Source organism: Stegodyphus dumicola, chromosome 12 (assembly GCF_044657685.1).
Source record: "Stegodyphus dumicola isolate Sdum_Otavi_A_Nest chromosome 12, ASM4465768v1".
NCBI classification, from domain to species: Eukaryota; Metazoa; Arthropoda; class Arachnida; order Araneae; family Eresidae; genus Stegodyphus; species Stegodyphus dumicola.
The window spans coordinates 78358535-78376854 of record NC_140779.1 but is presented as its reverse complement, the minus strand read 5'-3'; the positions used below and the strand labels follow the sequence as shown (position 1 = coordinate 78376854).

The following is an 18320-nucleotide window of genomic DNA, read 5'->3' as shown; positions in this document are numbered from 1 at the left end:
ACATTAGGTATTTTTTGGAAGCAGAAGTCTTGAAAAATGAGTAATGCCTTACGCGCCCAGCATGCAGACCCCTACAGCACGAAGGCACGCTAAGATGGCGGAAGAAATACTTTATATACTCCCCCTTTTAAACGGCGACTGGGGTTTTTAGGGGACTCAATCGACAAATCCTGGGCGTGGAGAATCATCATCCACCACCCTTTTAGTTCGGGCGCCACCGTAGAGACATTAGGTACTTTTTAGGAAGCAGGAGACTTGAATCTTGAATCTTGAAAGGAGACTTGTCTAGAGGAAATAGTACCACGAACCTCTGGAATACGCTCCCAGCATGCAGACCACTACATCACGAAGGCACGCTAAGAAGGCGGGAGAAATACCTTATAACTTCATCCCCTTTATTTCTTAAACCTACCACACAAATTTTCCTTTTAAGTTAACTATTGCATTATACATTCAATTTAGCAAAGAATCAATCACTTTTAAGTGTTTTCATTAAGCATTTTTCAGCCTCAAATATCGGAAGCAAGATAAATAGGTCGTGCGTACAAAGACTTTTGGGATTCAAATAGTTGTTTCCAACTCCTTTCCTCAGTCGACACGACTAATACTTTCGTTTTGAGATCATGCCTGTGTTTTCAACTGAAAATTAGATTGCATATAATGCTTGAGTCATTTCTTCTTTAAAGATTTATTTGACTATTTTTATTTTTTAACAACAGGTGGACGATGCTTACAAAACATCAAGTGTAGGAGATGACTTTGTTAGCGCCAATGTACTCAGCGTATCCGATGCAAGCGGCTTACGTAGAGAAGGTGTGCTAGTCAATTTGACAGTCCAAGTCAGTGGCGAGAAACCATCGAATGAAGAATTTTTGAAGGAAGAGCTAAAACAATCACTCGAAGCTGCTGCTTCTGAAGTTGATTTAGCTAATTCTACCGTTGTCAGCCCAATAATTCAAAGAGTCGAAGACGTTCAAGGTAATCTTAATAGTAATCGAATGGAAATTTTATATATATTGAATTGTCCTTTACTTTATCACATGCTCAAGGAGACTTGTAATAATGCTGGTTTAATTTAAACTTTCTTCTAGACTTTGATGAATGTGCTGATGATAACTACAATGATTGCTCGCGAAGTGCCATTTGTATTAATTTGCCAGGAACATACACTTGTGAATGCAAAGAAGGATACCAAGACCTAGAACCGTTACTTCCTGGTAGAATTTGTTCAGGTAAGACTATTCTTAGAATTGATTTAACATTCATCAAGTAAAGTATTATTTTAGAATTAAGAAATTTTATGCTTTTCATAAAGCAGTCGAGCTTTAACAAATTGTATGAATATTTATTTTGTGGTTTTGTAAGGAAATACTATATGCAGTAAAACCTCAGTTCACGAACTTGATTCGTTTCTGGAGGCTATTCGTAAATCGAAATGTTCGTAAGCCGAAGCAATTATTTCTATAAGATTTAGTGTAAAATAGTTTAACTCGTTTCTGGACCACATATACTTTCTTATTTAAATTTTATTACAGTGCACAGTTTCATGACCTAAAATCAGTTGAAATCATTAAATATAAAACAAAAAGGGTAAAACAGGTAAAAATTTAATTCAATTTTATTGTTCCTGCACAAAAGAGAGTGATCGGCAAAAGTGGAAAATGATGAGTATGATGTTATTGTCTGGATGCGAAATTCCCTTTTACAAAAATATCAGATTACTATTCTTTGGGAGATCTTTTTTTTTTTTTTTTTTTTTTTTTTTTTTTTTGGTTTGTTTCCAAGACTCTACTTGAGACTCACTGGTCCTCTGTTTCGTGCAAAATTTGCTCGCAGAATAATTCAATTAATAAATTTAAATTTATAAATAAGGACCTTAAGTAAATCAGTCTTTATTGGCAATAAGATGCATACAGGTTTACATAACTTTATAAAAGGATATTTTGTTACTAAACATAATGTAATTTAAAAAGAACTGTAACGAAAACACTTTTCATAAGTTAAGTAAATTCATATTTCATAATTACTTTTCATAAGCTTAGTAAATTTTGCATATATAATTGAAGACTCATCTTTGTTTGATTATTATGTAAATATTTCTTTTTTTAATGCTCAATATGTAATACGTTATATATGTATTTTGAATATTTGGATTCCATAATAAAAAAATTGTTAATAAAATGAAAAAATGTGTGTTAATAAACAAGGTAAAAAACCATTAAATATTTTAAAAACCTGCAGACTTTCTAAGACTAAATTCTGAGAAATTATTAGAGAATACATGTACATATTTATGAGTGTGTCTAAGTATGTACGAAACTTTCAGATAACTGAAAGTTAATTATGTTTCAATTTTCTTTAAGATTAATTAAATGAGTATTGTTTGCAGAACTGAGCATAACACATAAGCTGGGTAACTGATACATGAGAAATTAAATAATTACTTAGAATGTCAAAAATATGTAAATATGATGTATTTGTCCTGAAAACATTCGTTTAAAAAATAATTCTATTTTCGAAGTTACATTTATGTTTGTAACACGGTATATTTAAAAAAATTCAATATTCTATTAAGAAATATCTAGAATCTGAAGGTTTTTCTTCCTTTTTCAGGTGAAATTAAAGATTGTGACTATTGCAATAACCGCGGAGTTTGCATTATGACAGAAGATGATAATAAATTCTGCAGGCAAGTTAAAAACAAAAATTTATGATTATTGTTGCCATACTAAATTTTAAGTTAATGCTGTTTGGAATTATCACATGTTAAAATTTCTTTTGCTTGTTATTTTTTAGGTGCTATCGAATGTATCTTGGAAAGCAGTGCGAAATTAATGGATTAGGTAAGATGCACAAAAGTTATTACTCTAATTTTATGTTAATCTAAAAGATTGATTTTGTTTCAAAAATCCATTTCATAATTCTTTTTTGCTAAGTACAGGAAATGCATGTAGCTTTTTATTTAAATATTTAAATATTATGCGAAAGTAATGAATCCATTGCAATAAACGTCCGTAATAAAACCATTGTAACGTCTGGATCCACCGTTTCTTAAATCAACGTATAATAAACTGTCTTCTGCGAAAAACAATGAAACTGACGTTAGAGAACAAAGAAACATTATGTGTTTTCACGCATTTAACACAATTTAAGAAAACTCTCAAAGAAAAGAAATTTCAAGAGAAAACGTGAAGCAAAGTGATTTAAATCGCTCCATGTTTAGTAATGTAACACCGCACCAGATGGCTTACACTGTCAATGAAATGCATGCAGAATGCATTTCTGGTAGTATTAAAAATGTGTGTCAGAGTCACTTTATTTATTTATTTTTTTAATTTGAAGGTTTTTTTTTTTTTTTTTTTTTTGTTGACTTCTCACTTTTTTTTTACTTTATTTATTTTTTTTTAATTGGTAAGACATATAAAATTTTTACTGACTACGAAATGTAGTAGTGTCGTCAAAAATACTTTTTCTTAAAAAAATTAATATTGTGGTTTTCCGCTACGATAAAAATATACCGAATATTATACCAAGTCAAATTTCATTTTTTATTTTACTGTTATCTTCTACATTAAAAAGTGTTTCAATCAAAGACTCAAAGAGATGAGTTATTGAAAACTAAAAATATTAAAATTTTTTTAAATATTATTTTTCATTTAATTAGTTTTATGTGTCATTTTTTTGTAACATTAAAAATGGAAAAAATTGTCCTATTATATATATGATATAAAATAGGAGTGAACGTTTATTTTTCTATCTATAACATATCTGTGCATTTACTTATTAAAATTAAAGCCTAAGTTTACTGTAAAAGTCTGTAAAACGTTTAGAGAAATCTTCGAGAAATACTGTCCTAAACGATCTTCTTCTGGTCTCGAATCAAGTTCTGCATAAATAACCAATTTATTCCCGCATTCATTACTTCCCGCATTAATTGTTTGTAAAATTCACTTGTAGCGTAACATTTTCGGCACAGATATTAAAAAACATTTCTGATGTATTGTCTATGTGTTACTTTCTTGGATAATTTCGTTACTTTCCTAACCTTTCTATGAATACAAATCTGACAGAATGTTAAGGTACTAACGATTCTCATCTGGTCATAACTTCCTCGACCTCATCACTAACGCCATATCTAGATGTTATTTCTTTGCAAATCTCAGTTAATTTATTTATGTTTATTTTCATTCATTTATTTCTCTTGGATTTTATAAAGAGCATGGAAGAAAAAATGAAGAAAATAAAAATGAGCAGTTGAATGTTATTTGTGAAAATGAGAATTTGTCGCGCTTCATCGACATTTACAAAGCTTTATAAAAAGTGAAAGGTGTTTTCAAGTACAAAATGGAAGCGACGTGAACCGTGAAATTTTAAGTTTCGAAAAATTGTATTTTCATTTGAAACAAAATTCAATTAATAAGCAAAAGACAGTATATGATTTCTTCGTTAAAATTAGCTATTTAACGTAGTGTACTTATATTAAAAATAATTAATGCTATTTATTTTTAATATAATCACTAATTTACATAGTGTCACAATTATTCTGTTCAATTTGCTTTTTTTAAATTCTTGTCTCCTTTTAAAATGATAGATTGAGGTTCTTTTGTATTCTTTACTGAATTTATATAACTCATTGTACTTCAGCTACTGTTATTCATATGTCTTTGAAGGATAATAAAATATTTTATCTAGTCGTTTAGACTTTTAAGTTAAGTTAGACTTTAGTTAAGATTTTCGAAAAAAAAAAAAAAAAAAAGGAGGGGGAAATGCTTATTTTAAAATAAATGCTTAATTTTTAAATATGCCTGATATAGTTTAATAAAAATTGTTTATTATTTATATTGTTTTTTCTCAACAGATATAAATTTAAATACACCTTTTCTACTTACCATTCAGACAGTATGCATTAACTCATTAAATTGTTGAGTATTTTAAATCTTATTATTAATTTATTTTGGTGTATTTAGTTGTGTAATAATCTGAATGTCCTCTCCTTAAATCTTAGATTAGCCTTCCTTCGCCGCCCATTAATTAAACAAATAAATCGTCACTAATTTGCTAGCATTGTTCGCTTAAGTTGATTTAATTCTGTGAATATTTTGTGTTAATGTAATACTCAAACTTCTTTTGAAATAAGTTTCTGTTGCTAACTCACGTTGCATTATATAGGGCCACAGAATAATCAAGACCTCATGAATAATAAAGGCCTCATGAATAATCAAGGAGGTTCAAGTTGTGGGCTTGTTGCTTTCATTGGAAATATCATTAATAATTTTTCATCATTTATCATTCATCAATATTTCATTCAAAAGTTTCATTTGAAACATACGATAGGATAAATTAAAAAAATTTCATAAAATTCTCCTTTCAAAGAACCTTCAGATTTGCAATTTTAAATGTCCTATTCTTATTCTATTATCACTATCCTTTCGAAAGAATTTTAGGATTTAGAGATTTTAAGTCCTTCTGTTTCTCAAAGTTATAAACGATCTCGCAATTTATGTTATTCCATCTCAAGTCTAGTGACTTGTTAGGTCATGCAGTCTGGGGCCTAAATGTTTTGGTTCACTCCCTATAAAGATATTACTTCCAATAAGCAGTAATGGATACAATGAATTTCTGAATTTATTAAAAGACAGGTGAAGTACAAAAAAAAAAATCGTTATGTGTAGTTCGTTCTTATAAACATGTTCTACCTCCGCTTATAGTCTAAAATCTGCGTTTTTTTATATTGTATAGTTAATTGAAACGGATATACATTTTTATAAAACGTTCATTTAGAGGATCTCTTCGATACTGCACTTAACTACTCTGGGTGTATGATATAAAAATAAGCTCCATTTACAGCATATTTCGACGACTAAGATTTTTAAATTTAATTGTCTCCTTGTTTATATTTTTCAGACTTACCTCACATTTATAAATTTTTTTTTCTCCAGTCGTCAAAGCTGTACAGTTTTGCTGTTAGTGAAAATACACTAAAAATTTAATTGTTTTTCTATAATATGGGGTAAGGAAGTCAGATCTTTTCAGTTTTATAATAATTGAATAACAAGTTCAACATAAAAAAAAAGCACCCAACGAAAGTGCAGTCAGTAATAATTTTACGTTTATTTGTGCTAATTTTTATGCTGAATTTCCTTATGTGTGTGTTATCTTCGAACGTTTTTTCAATTAAGTGTTAGGAAAGAAAAAAATAAGAAATTGACTACTTTTGCGAGTATTTCTCTTAGCATAGCAAATTTCTCAATGCTTGAAAACATCAACACTCTTTTTTTTAATTGCATATTATGTAAAAACAATGATTATTCATCGATGTAATAAAATATATTCCTTTAGTTTTAGCAATAGCTTTGCCGATAGCTTTGGCATTGCTAATACTCACCATGTTCTGCCTGCTGTGCGGTTGTCGCAAACTGAGGCAAAGGCGAACTCAGAAGCCCAAGCCTAACAATGTCTTCAAGGGCATGGTTCCACCAACGCCTGGGACCTTGGACAGGAAAGGAATGCTAATGGACTCAAGCAGTGAGAGCAGCGGGGAACACAGGCCGCCAGCCCGTGCTTACGACGGCTTCGGAGTAAGTGCAGCACTTAAAAGACTGGAATTTTTCTTAGCTATTTCCTGCAAAAGTGATAATGCAAGCACTAAATTGACTTTTTATTGATCTATATCAGTAGAATTTGTTCACTGCAGTATAGCTGGGGTTTTCTAATTTTGATTTTGAATTATATTAAGTAAAGAATTTGTAAGTCAAGAAGAAATGCCATTAAAGATGTAATAAAAGTAAATATTCGGTTCCTGTAAGGAATTTACTTTAAAACAAATTGTACATGTAAAAATAAAAAACAATATCTTATTTTTTAAATGCATTGCATGAAGAAGTTTTTTTTTAATGTATGACATTACATTTTGTCATCAAGCTTGTGTATTTTTTTTTTAGTTTTGTGTTATACACATTTAACAAACATTAATTCATGTAGAAATGGATGAAAATTTACTTTTTACACTTAAAGTCGGCTTAACAAACATATATTGCTACTCGAGATAAAATAATTTATTATTTAGTTAAACGTAACTGAAATGTCTTAGGTGCCTTTGCAAAATTATGTTTTCGAAAAATACCTGGTAAAATGTTTATAGAGTATTTTATGTTCATTAACCCATTATTATGATTTAAAAACCTTTACTCTAATTTCTCCTTTCCGTAGTCTCACCGGGATGCAAATTATGTGGTAGATTTTTTAGTATTTAAGTCGAGGGTTTTGGCAGCGTCGCCTTCAGTTTATGTTCTATCGCCCAGCTGTGCTAACGAATATTCCGGTTTTAGCTATTTTGCTAGCTGACGTTAAAGTGAGCCATTAAACTATTGAGCCAGGGTAACTAATTAGATTTGTGTAGTCCGCGACTACGGTAACTTATTTTGAAATTTTAACTTTGTTTAATACCCGCTAATGGTGGAGTTGTTCTTTCTGTTCACTTGAGGGTTTAACAAAAAAAGTTATTTACGGCCTCCTTGAACCTTTTGTCATAATATTTCATACAGAGCGCTAACTCCCTTGTTGGTCTAGTAGGGTCTGAAGGACATTGATTTATTCACAATTAGGACCCTATATGTTTGATTTTGTTTGACAGTGATCAGTTACAACTTGCATATAATATTTTATTGACAACTTAAACAATAATCTTCCTTCCAAAATTTCCCAAAAGTAAATATTCCTGTTGATAAATTTTCGTATAGCACTGAATGTATGTGTCTTAAAACTGAGCTTCTCCGAGGTTTCCAGTGTATTTTTATACTTATGCATGTCATTTATTTTATTCTTGCATTGTAAAAGCCAGGCTTAGCTCCAGCATTTTCAGCGCCTTAGGTACCCTATGCAACTTATTCATATTTCTATTTAAAATCGAGACATTTTCTTTAATAGCCGCTTGTGTTAGCAACGTAGTTAGCACTCTAGGCTATTACTTATCTTGATATGCTGGTAGCTGGCTCTGAGAATAACCGGTACAAAGAAAAATAGTATTTTCTTCTTTGTTTACCTGTTCATCTAGACATATAGCTCACAAGATATAACAGAAGAGTTATAATGCTTAGAAATTATAATTTAGAATAGGAAATGCTGGAAAACATTTCTGTGTCATTAGAAAACCGGATTTTATTAGTTTTTATTTTGTAAAGATATGTTTAATATTGAAGATCAAGAAATTATATCTATGGAAGAAAGTCCTCATCTTTAATGGATGTAATGATTTTACATTTTAAAAAATGAATTACACAAGCTCTAAAATAAATGTAACTTACAGACATAAAGTACTGATGTGTTCATTCCCAAATCCCTTTTTCTCCTGCCATTCCAACGTGCACTAAAGCACCATCAAAAGCGTAGCTTGAAAATGATTTCTCTTGCAAGGTTAGATTAAATAAAAAGATTCCGAAGTTTCTAAAATAGCAAAATAAATTTCATAAAGTACTGTGATATTTAACTTATTTATAATTAATATTGCAAAAAAGTAGGTTATCAAACTCTGAATGCATTATCAGTGTAAGGCTCTCTTTGCATCCCCATGAGGACAACAGACCTGCTATTATGCTCAAGCTCTTATTGCGTGCCCTCTGGAAGAGAAAATCTGCTGTCACGGCCAGCCTAGGAAGGGCTATATACTATATGGCACAACATGGGCTTACGAGGCCAATGAAGGAAATACATTTAATTCTGCGTTGCCTGCAAGTGAATAATATATCACAAGCTTCAAGGTTGCACTGAATAAATTAAAGGATTATTTATATCAATTTCATATAATCACATATTGTACTGGATAACATAGGAACGTATTACAAAATATATGCAAGTAAGAAATAATTACATACTATTTACAAGTTAACGGTTTCCACAACGTGAACGGTTTCCGCATCGTGAAGATAATATGTGTTTTACAGGTTAAACGTGATGTGACATTGAGCAATGTACTTCTCAGTACTCTGTATTAGGAGTAATGTGCTGTGCGAAAGCCGTAAACATTATCAACATTAATTTTAATACATGTAATTACCTTGAAAGTTTTCGTTAGACCTTTTCCATTTTCCACTAGTCGAGCTCTCCAGGTCTGAAGATTATTTTCAGAGGCTACTGAGAGATGCATGTCCTGTATGAGAACGCATTCATGTAAATAGAGTCTGAAATCGCCTGTTTTGCCACAGAAGCACTCGTCTGAGTCCCAAAGGCCGAACCTATATGAATAGATCGGTGTAGAGCAGTGAGATTTTAGGGCTGTGTGATTCTGCGTTTACAGCTGACGAAACTAGTGGAAAAGTCATTGGTGATGCACCCCGTTGTCTCTTTATTCCGTTGCTTTAGCCAATTGCTGTCCACATTCATTTTGAGTTTTCTTTCCAGTGTTTTCTCCTGAGTGGTAATATTTCCCTTAACCGGTAACATGTATATTCTTGTTACCGTTGCTAGAATGTTTGCCTTTTCATTTCCCTCGTACCCTACATGGGCTTTGATCCATTGCATGGTGATGAGACCATCACTGATGGGGAGAAGTTCCTTACTAGCATATACTAGTTCACGTTTAGAGGCGCTATATCTAATCGATTCAATCCTAGACATGCTGTCTGTGCAAATAACTGCTCTAAAGATTTTAGCGAGAACCTACTTTACTGCTTTGAGAAGAATTACATATAATTCTGGCTGAAAAACAGAATAAAAGGTTTCACAGTCTTGTTGATCACTGAAAAATATAGTTATTCCCATCTTCATGGAGAAATAACTGACTGTCACTGAAAACTGACTCAGTCTTTGAGCCATCGGTAAATATTTCTAGTTCTGCTGTCCTTTCTGCTATATCATAGATAAAGGCTATATCTTGAAGTATAGGTTTTTGCCTGATGGTAAAGTCTTCTTACAGTCAGTTTTCAGATAGGTGGCATCGTGTGGGATAACGTCTATTCTTAATCTTAAGACTTTTACCGCTATTAATTACATGCATTTTTTTCCAATATTATGAGAATTTAGTGAGTTATGTACGTAATAGGTGAAAAGAAACTGGAAAATAAAAATGCCGCTGTAAAATATAAAATTATGAAGACTTCCATCCCCCTCCAAGTTTAATTTGCTTGAGAGCACAAAAGCTTAAAAGAACAAGCTTACTTTGGCATAGATATTTAAAATCTAAGATTGCGTTTTGGTCAAATTTGAAACTTTAAACGTCTTTGGTGATTTAGAGGTCACTCAGCGGTAAAATCGTTGAATAAGGATAATTTTACGGAGGTTCAAATCCATGCAAACTGGCTGCATATGTTTTTGTGATTTTCCGTATGTATACGTGGATACGAACTAGTTTCCCTTTGAAAATCCTTTAATAAAGTATCCCCCACTTTAAGTAGATAGTCTTAGCTTGCTTTGCCGTAATTAAAAAAACCAACCTAGATGATTTAGGTACCCTTGTTTTATATGTACGAGATTTTCTTCGCAATCTTTTTACTGTCTTAAACTAGCTCACTGCACGTAAAAGAAAATGTCGCACGAAACGAATTGCGGATTATTTGAATGATTACTATATGTATACTTACTTCAGTTTTCAATATGTTGAGTGTTGTTCTGTAGACCGTCTGTTAGTTTTTGTGTATGATACATATTGGTACTCTAATAAAAGCGTGAACTTCTTTTACTTTGCATAAAATAAGACTTAAATTGCCGTAACTTTAAATTAAATTCGAAATTCCACCTTCTTTAAGCATTAACTTGTAGGATTTTGTATGTCAATTTCTGGATTCTACATGATTTTGGGTACGCCTAGAAAATGAAAATTTTGCGATACATTTAGAACAGCACAATTTTAACATTATATTTCATCTTCAGTAACCAGTAGAGATTAATTATACAACAATTTGTAAACTGTTATTTCTATTTTATCTAATTATAGCTGTAACAGCTGATTAATTTATTAGCCACCTATGATAAAAACATTTTATTATCGTTGCAAATTTTCATTTCTAAATTGATTTCATCTTTCTTTGATATGCGGCACTTTTACTTACATGGGTACATCAAAAATCTGTATATCACAAGCTGTTCAAAGACATAATTAATTCATTATATCTCACAATTTTTACAGGATGACGTGGCAAACTCTACAATGAAGCGAAGCCGTCGAAGCGACAGCATGGATGACCGTATCTCTGCAGATTTTCAAGTCCCAACTGTTCTCATACCGAGAGCAAAGCACAGCCACCCAAAGCAGGTAAACGCACCCTATCCTAATTACAGGATGCCACCGGATGTGGACCGATGGTGAAACCATATTCACAAATAGGACATTTTCATATTTTCATTTAGAACACAGAACGCCGAGCGTTGAAGTGGGACTATTTGCTTCCACTGTATCAGTGTGAATTAAGTGAATGGCAAGGTTTAGAATGTGTGCTGAGATAAACTTTGCTTATTATGTGTGTCAAAGTTTCCCGTTTTGCCTTAAATTTACCTTAAATTCTCTGAATTTGATAGATATAAAATGCTATACATAGAGCTTATCTGAACTACAAGCCATCAGAATGTTGAAATTTCAAACATTCACAGATCAGGAGTAGCATCTTTCAAATTCATTGGAAAATATTCCAAACTTATGTAAATTTTTATTATTAGTTTGTACATATCAGCAATAAACACAGTAAATTATGATGATTTTTGAAACTTTGGCAGAAATACATTTGAGCAAAGGTGGTGAATACTCAAAGACTTGGGCTACAAAATTGCTTTCAGTCTTGAGTAATTGAAAAGCACACATATTCTACTTTGCCTTTCTTTGAACTATTCTATGCTGCTCAAGAAAAACATCTGTGCTGCACGTTTCTCACAAAGAAACTTAATTTATGTTTTAAGCATAAAATCTCCGATGCCACTTAGACTGTTATATAATCGTCGACGATAATAGCACCAAGGAATATTGCATCAGGCACTTTTATTTTGATACTTGATGAGCATCAAATTATATATGGTGCGTACTAACGCATTTTAACTTGGAACAGATATTGCTTTACAGGTATTGCATTAAGTTTCTAACTTCCCAAGCAAATCAAACACATACTGCCATGCGGCTTTATTTAAATAAGAAAACTACATTTGCATAAACACGTGAACATTTTGTGCAATCTAATATCTAGTTATTTTAAATTTAGTTCTAATCAAGTGTTTTTTTTTTTTTTTTTTTTTTTTTTTTTTTTTTATTCTTTTACGACATTTCAAAGAATTACATGCAGGTTTCTTGCAATTTTCTCTGCAATCTGTGTCCCAAATATTGTTACGTGTTAAAATTATTATGATGAGATTCAAAAATATATGAAGAGAGATTTTTGTTGTTAAATTTTGAGGCTAATGAATTTATATTGGCCATCTGTTCATTTATGTATTCAGCCATGTTTTAGATTAAATAAAGTTTGTTATTATTTGTGTAAATTATCTTCTCTTTTGACTTCTTACTTAATAGTATATATTTAGGTGCTCATTAAAATGAAAACAGTATATTATGAATTTATACGTTGCACATTATATTACCACATTAACATTACTTTCAAAGTTATAAATGTAATTTATTAATGTTATTATATTTTTAATACATACTAATGAAAAGTTAATTAATAACCGAATTCAGACTTATTTTAACATTAAATTTATTTCCCAATAATGTATGACACATATTTTCAGTATTTCTTCTCACTTTAACTTTTTTGCACATGAACTCCTAATTAAAGGTTATGGTATAAACTTTCATGATTGATGATACAAACGGTAAAGGAATGGTAAAAGGTGTTTTGTATCTTTTTCTATAAAACTGATGTACAAATTTGTTTCACTAAACTAATTAAAATCTTTAGCAAAATATTGCTAAAGGGTTTAGTATATTTTAAGCCTTTTACTTTTATTAGTTATGTTATTATTGTTTGCCAAGTTCGATGTTAACGCACTTTACACAAATTGAAATGCTCTTCGTTAGGTTAAGTCGGAAAATATATATTTTTCCTCAATTGTTCCCAAACTATTAGAATAGGTTTTCAAAGATTTAAAACTTTGATTAGGAAAATGGCAGCACAAATTTTAGATTCGTGTATCTTGACGTTCTTATTTTTCATCAACTGTTTACGCGTAGAAAGAATTCGCTTAGAAATGAATAGTAAAATAACTATACATTTAAAATCAGAATAATCACAAAATATTGGCAAGTATAGTGTATGTTCATATAAAAAGCGTTTATTAATTCTACAAAATCTAAAATATAAAATCTATGAAAATCAATGATATCTACAATCCATAATCTATGAAAGAAAAGCTGTAGCCCCATGATAAATCAACAGAAGAACGATATTGATAAACAGTTTAAAAGAAAAATCTTTATTGGATTTTCACGCAGCATGTTAATATATTTCTCTAATTGTATTACGTATTTGTGAATACAAAACTTTACAAAGATTATGAGAAAAGTTATAAATACTCAACATAATCGTGTTAATATAAAAAATGTTATTCAAATGAACTCGATGTTGCTGTTGAAAGAAATTATTTTGATCTCTAAAAATTATTCTTCTATATTCATATATATCAAATATTATTTATCAAAATTAGTTTTCCCTGCTGTTAAGAATTCTCAAGAACCAGTGTTCAAATTTGTGCATCAGTTTGATCTAATGGTAAAGGGCCTTGTGAAGAATTTCGGTCGGGTTTCACGGGCGTTCTTTTAAAAATACCTCGAATCTGTATAATTTAAACTTCTTGATGCATGCTGGATTTTGGAAGAGAAAGAGTTACAAAATGAGGTGATGGACGTTGGCTTTGAGAAACTACAAGGTGAAGGAATCGTATGATCACGACCATCGGGTGGTGGTAGCCGCCTCTTTCAACTCTCAACCTCCAACAGAAAATGGTTCTGGGAATAATATTCGGATTGGTCACGTGGTGGAGGATGCACCATCTTTTCTTGACAAATTGGTATTAAGGTAATTATGAAATCTTTTCTAATTCTCCTTCTGTAGTCTTTTTTGACATAAGAATGTATCTAAACTTTTTTAATTCTAGAATAATATTATAGAATTAAGAGTTCTAGAATTCTAGAGCTATTCTAGAATAATATATGTAATTTTTTCTTCAGTAAGTAGTTATTAAGAACGTTAGTCCAATTAATTCGTGTTGATTAATAATGTTTTACCAGTTGTTTTATTTCTTCAATTCCAGTTTTAACAGTAATAACGATTGTGAATGACAGTTATTTGAAACGGATATCAGAGTAGTATTGGCAAGAATCTAATTTTAATAATTATTTGCTAAGATCATGTAAAAATATATTTGTGAACTGTTATCAGTTTATAGTTTTAGCCTCAAAGCTACAGTAATTCGTCATTCATTTGTATAGTTTTTGATAGTACTTATTTTATTTCAAAACTCACTGACTTGTTTTAATCAAATAGACTGAAAAGTAATTTATATACCAATAGGCCTTAATATACATAATAGAGAAATATTTTAAATTCTAGTTTTAAAACTTAATATTTAAGCCTGGATAAGCAGGAAGCAAGGTTACTAGAAAGCGTTTCAATTTATGTAATAAATTATCTGCAAGTGCTCTAGCTTGCTATTCAAATGCTCTTTTGTTTTCAATTTTTAGCCTTGTATTATGATTGTTTTTTAATCGTAATTTGCCTCATCAGTGACTCAATACTAGGAGTTTGATCCTAAGCAAAAGGGCTGGATGCATAAATTACTTTTGTGGTTTTCCTCACTGATAATGTGAATATAAGCCAGCTTTCCTTATAAAGTTCTTTACGAAGACATGCCTTAGGTAGATAGCGCTGGCGTGCTTTGCCGTATTCATATAACCTAACCTAGTCGTCATTTAGTTCGGTCTATTAGATTTTTTGCTAAATATAAAAGAAAAAGATGAATAAAAAAATCACCGAATACTAGGACTTATAAGAATTGTGAAGATTTACGTCGTTTCATACCATGAATATATGACAAAAAGAATATTAATGTTAGAATTAATAATATGGTACTCAAGTAAGTCACAACATTCTGAAAAGAACTTTGTTAGCAAAATAGCAAATAGGGTATAGAGTATATGAAAGCTTTTTCTAAATTCTGTTCAATTTTACTTCTAGAATTTGCAGAATATGTAATTTTTTGCTCTTTTAAGTAAGCTTTTTTGCTTTTCTTATCCTAGTATATTTTGAAGTTCTCTTTCTAAATTTAGAAATTAAAATTAGAAATAAATTACTTTTTAAATTGTATATAATTTTATAGTTTTGTAAATTGAAAAAATAGTAAATCGAGTAAGAAAAACGCACCCCGGATTTAATTAATTCTTCAAACTATCCTTCGTTTGATGCTTTTATATGTTTATCTTTTAACTATTCTTTAAATTTCGTGGTCGGAAAATAGTTTGCCAGAAGCAAATAATAAATTTATTGCTGGTAGCAAATCAGATTTTCATGAATTTCAAAAGTTATAATATCACATGTAAGTTCTTGTGATCATTCGTTTTATGTTTATTAAGTTATATCTAATTCTTTGCAGATGATATTCGGCCGGGATATGGAAAGCATTTTGAATAGGGATATGTGTTCCACATTCACCACATTCCCTGCTCGAAGAATGAGTACACAGTCACTCATTTGCGAAGCATCTTCAATGTATCCGAGTGTTCCTAGGCGACAAGGTAGTTTATGTCATCTGGATAAATTAACATATGAGACCTGTGTTGCCCAGGTAAAGGACCGTTTACATATATATTAATGTTTCTAAGTAGGTAATTTTGAATTTAAGTTGCGATCTTTGTCCAAATTTTTTGGATTTAATTTAGGTTATTTCAGACTTAATTAGGGTGCGACTTAAATTCCATTTCAGCATCTCATTTCTCAATAAATTAGACAGCATCGGGCTTAAATATTTACATTAGTAATTATTTAAAAAATAGAAATGCTTCTTATTTTTTATATTTATTATATAAAATCATTATAAAATCGTTTTTATTTCTTATTATTGTGTTTATTCTCGTAATACTCGCCCTCGCGGAATAGTCGTACCCCCATTTTGAAGCAGAAAAAATCGCCAAAAGTGTGCAATATTGTGAAGTAGATTTCCGAGCATAATAGTCACACCTAGATATTCACAATGAAAAACTGGCAAAAAAGAGCGACTATTACGCGAGTAAACACGGTATTTCTTCAAATTTCCATTTATTATTACTCCATTAATCTACTAATCAATTAATTAAGTAATTAATGGTAATAATGTTTAATAAAATAATTAACAATAATGATAATTAATTAATAGTAATAATAATTAAGTAAGGGTAAATGTTGTAATATTAATTAATTTTTATTCATTTATTAATTAACCAATTAGCAGCTCAGACTGGTTACCGCTAATTAATTAATTAACTAATTACCAATTTTTTCTCTATTCTTCGTACCACATTTCAATCATTTTCGTTTTCTAGTTTTAAAATAGTACTGCGACTTAAATTCGAGGTAATATAGTATTGTAAATATTTTAAATGTATCGATTTCTGCGACCTAAATATATATTTCATGAAATGTGTATTTTTTTGTGCATGTGTGTGTAAAATATTGAATAAATTAGAATATTATAATTGCTGAAAGTGATTTTCTCTTGTCAATTTAAAGGCCATTTTGCGTAATTAAATGCGCATAATAATTAGCCATCAACATCATATGCTAAAATTTCGTTAATGTATACATGAGCAACCGAATAATTTTAGGTTGGATGACTTCGTGCTTCTTGTTTGGTCATATAAACTTGTCGCAATCTAAAAGCTTTTTAATGTAAATTTGCAGTTACCGGTAGCCCTTTAATATGCAAATAAAAGTCAATGCGGAGATTTTTGGCGCCATTATTTTAATATATTGGGATGGATACCTTTCACATTCACATTTAGAGAAAAGTGCCAATTTAAATTGTTACTTTTTAGGCTTGTTTTAATATTTAGCAGCTGAAATCAGTGAATGAATGAAATTATGATGGTAAAAATCGTGCGATCCTTTTATTGCCTTTTCAAATTGTACTTTTTATAAATAGTTTCCAAAACAAAAGTTTGTTATAACTTTTTAACACTTACAGGGTGCAAACCTATTACTTTCTACTATTTGGTTTTTGAAAGAATTAGTTTTAGGTGCAAGTTGTTTGTTTGTATTTTATTTCGTCCAGTTTGTGCTATCTTTATCTTATAAGGTATTTCTCCCGCCTTCGTGGTGTAGTGGTTCTGCACGATGGGCCGGTATTCCAGAGGTCCGTGGTTCGATTCCCGGCGAAGGCGGTTGCTAATTCTTCAATCTCTCTTGCTTTAAAAAATAACCTAATGTCTCTACAATCTCAAGAGGATTTACTCCACACCGGATGATTCGGATATCATTTTACTGATATAGCGTGATTCATCTTAAGCGCAGTTTTTGCTGTATTAAATATGTTGAAATAGTGATCTTGCGTGTAGCTTTCGTGCTATATGCAAATTGTATCCAGCTAATTTATTTTTTCCTCTTTTATAGTGCTGATCTAGTACCTAAGCTAGAGCACACATATTAGATTCTTTTCTATATTTCACCATCATTATTTTATATGCTCTCTGTCTTCAGTTCCATACTTTTGGAATCAATTTTTCACATTCAATTAATTTACTAATATTGAAAAGGTAGAACTTCAAGTCATAGTTTTCCCCCCAATACCTTTTCCTTTTTTTAGCGTTCTTACCTTATTGAGTCGACAGCACTTCTCACCGACCCGGGTTCGATTCTACGACAACGCGCTAGCAATGCAATAATAACGGAGGACATACATGTTACTATTAATTTAATAGTGTCCTATTCCGTTTTGTTCCAAAGACATAAAATCTACAGAAAATAGTATTATGAGGCATTTTTATGAAATACATTTATGACATTATTGTATAAATTTCACGATCTAGTTGAATGAACTAAGGGAAGCCAGGTTACCTCCACCAGCTCGAAGTGCAGGTCGTGGTAGACTTCGTCGCCTATCATTAGTTAGCAGCCAAGGATCGAGAGCAGCGAATGCTGGAAGCGGTCAGGAGTATATCAGCGAAAGAGGTAGTAGATGTCGAAGTTCTATAGGACAGTACGGGCTGGAACCAGAATTGTGGATTCCAAGAAGAGGCAGTATGACACACAGCGAACTGCTTAATGAAGTCAACATGTCGCCTTCTTCTACGAACACCAGGCAAAGGCAAGAATAGTTTTAAATTATTCGATTTCGTTTCCTGATGGAAAATAAATAAAACTCTAAATAGTTCAAAT

At 31.0% G+C, this 18320-nt stretch overlaps 1 protein-coding gene across 2 annotated transcripts in view; it reads left to right on the top strand.

Annotated features, from left to right (window-relative positions):
- LOC118197274 (uncharacterized) overlaps nucleotides 1-18320 on the top strand; it is a 212984-nt gene that overhangs the window by 184024 nt on the left and 10640 nt on the right. For both annotated transcript variants that reach the window (XM_085806615.1, XM_085806614.1), the window contains 8 exons: nucleotides 720-978; nucleotides 1092-1232; nucleotides 2614-2689; nucleotides 2797-2843; nucleotides 6340-6578; nucleotides 11120-11245; nucleotides 15565-15756; nucleotides 17972-18249. In XM_085806615.1, coding sequence (XP_085662741.1) covers nucleotides 720-978; nucleotides 1092-1232; nucleotides 2614-2689; nucleotides 2797-2843; nucleotides 6340-6578; nucleotides 11120-11245; nucleotides 15565-15756; nucleotides 17972-18249 — 1358 coding nt within the window. The remainder of the gene's footprint in view (nucleotides 1-719; nucleotides 979-1091; nucleotides 1233-2613; nucleotides 2690-2796; nucleotides 2844-6339; nucleotides 6579-11119; nucleotides 11246-15564; nucleotides 15757-17971; nucleotides 18250-18320) is intronic.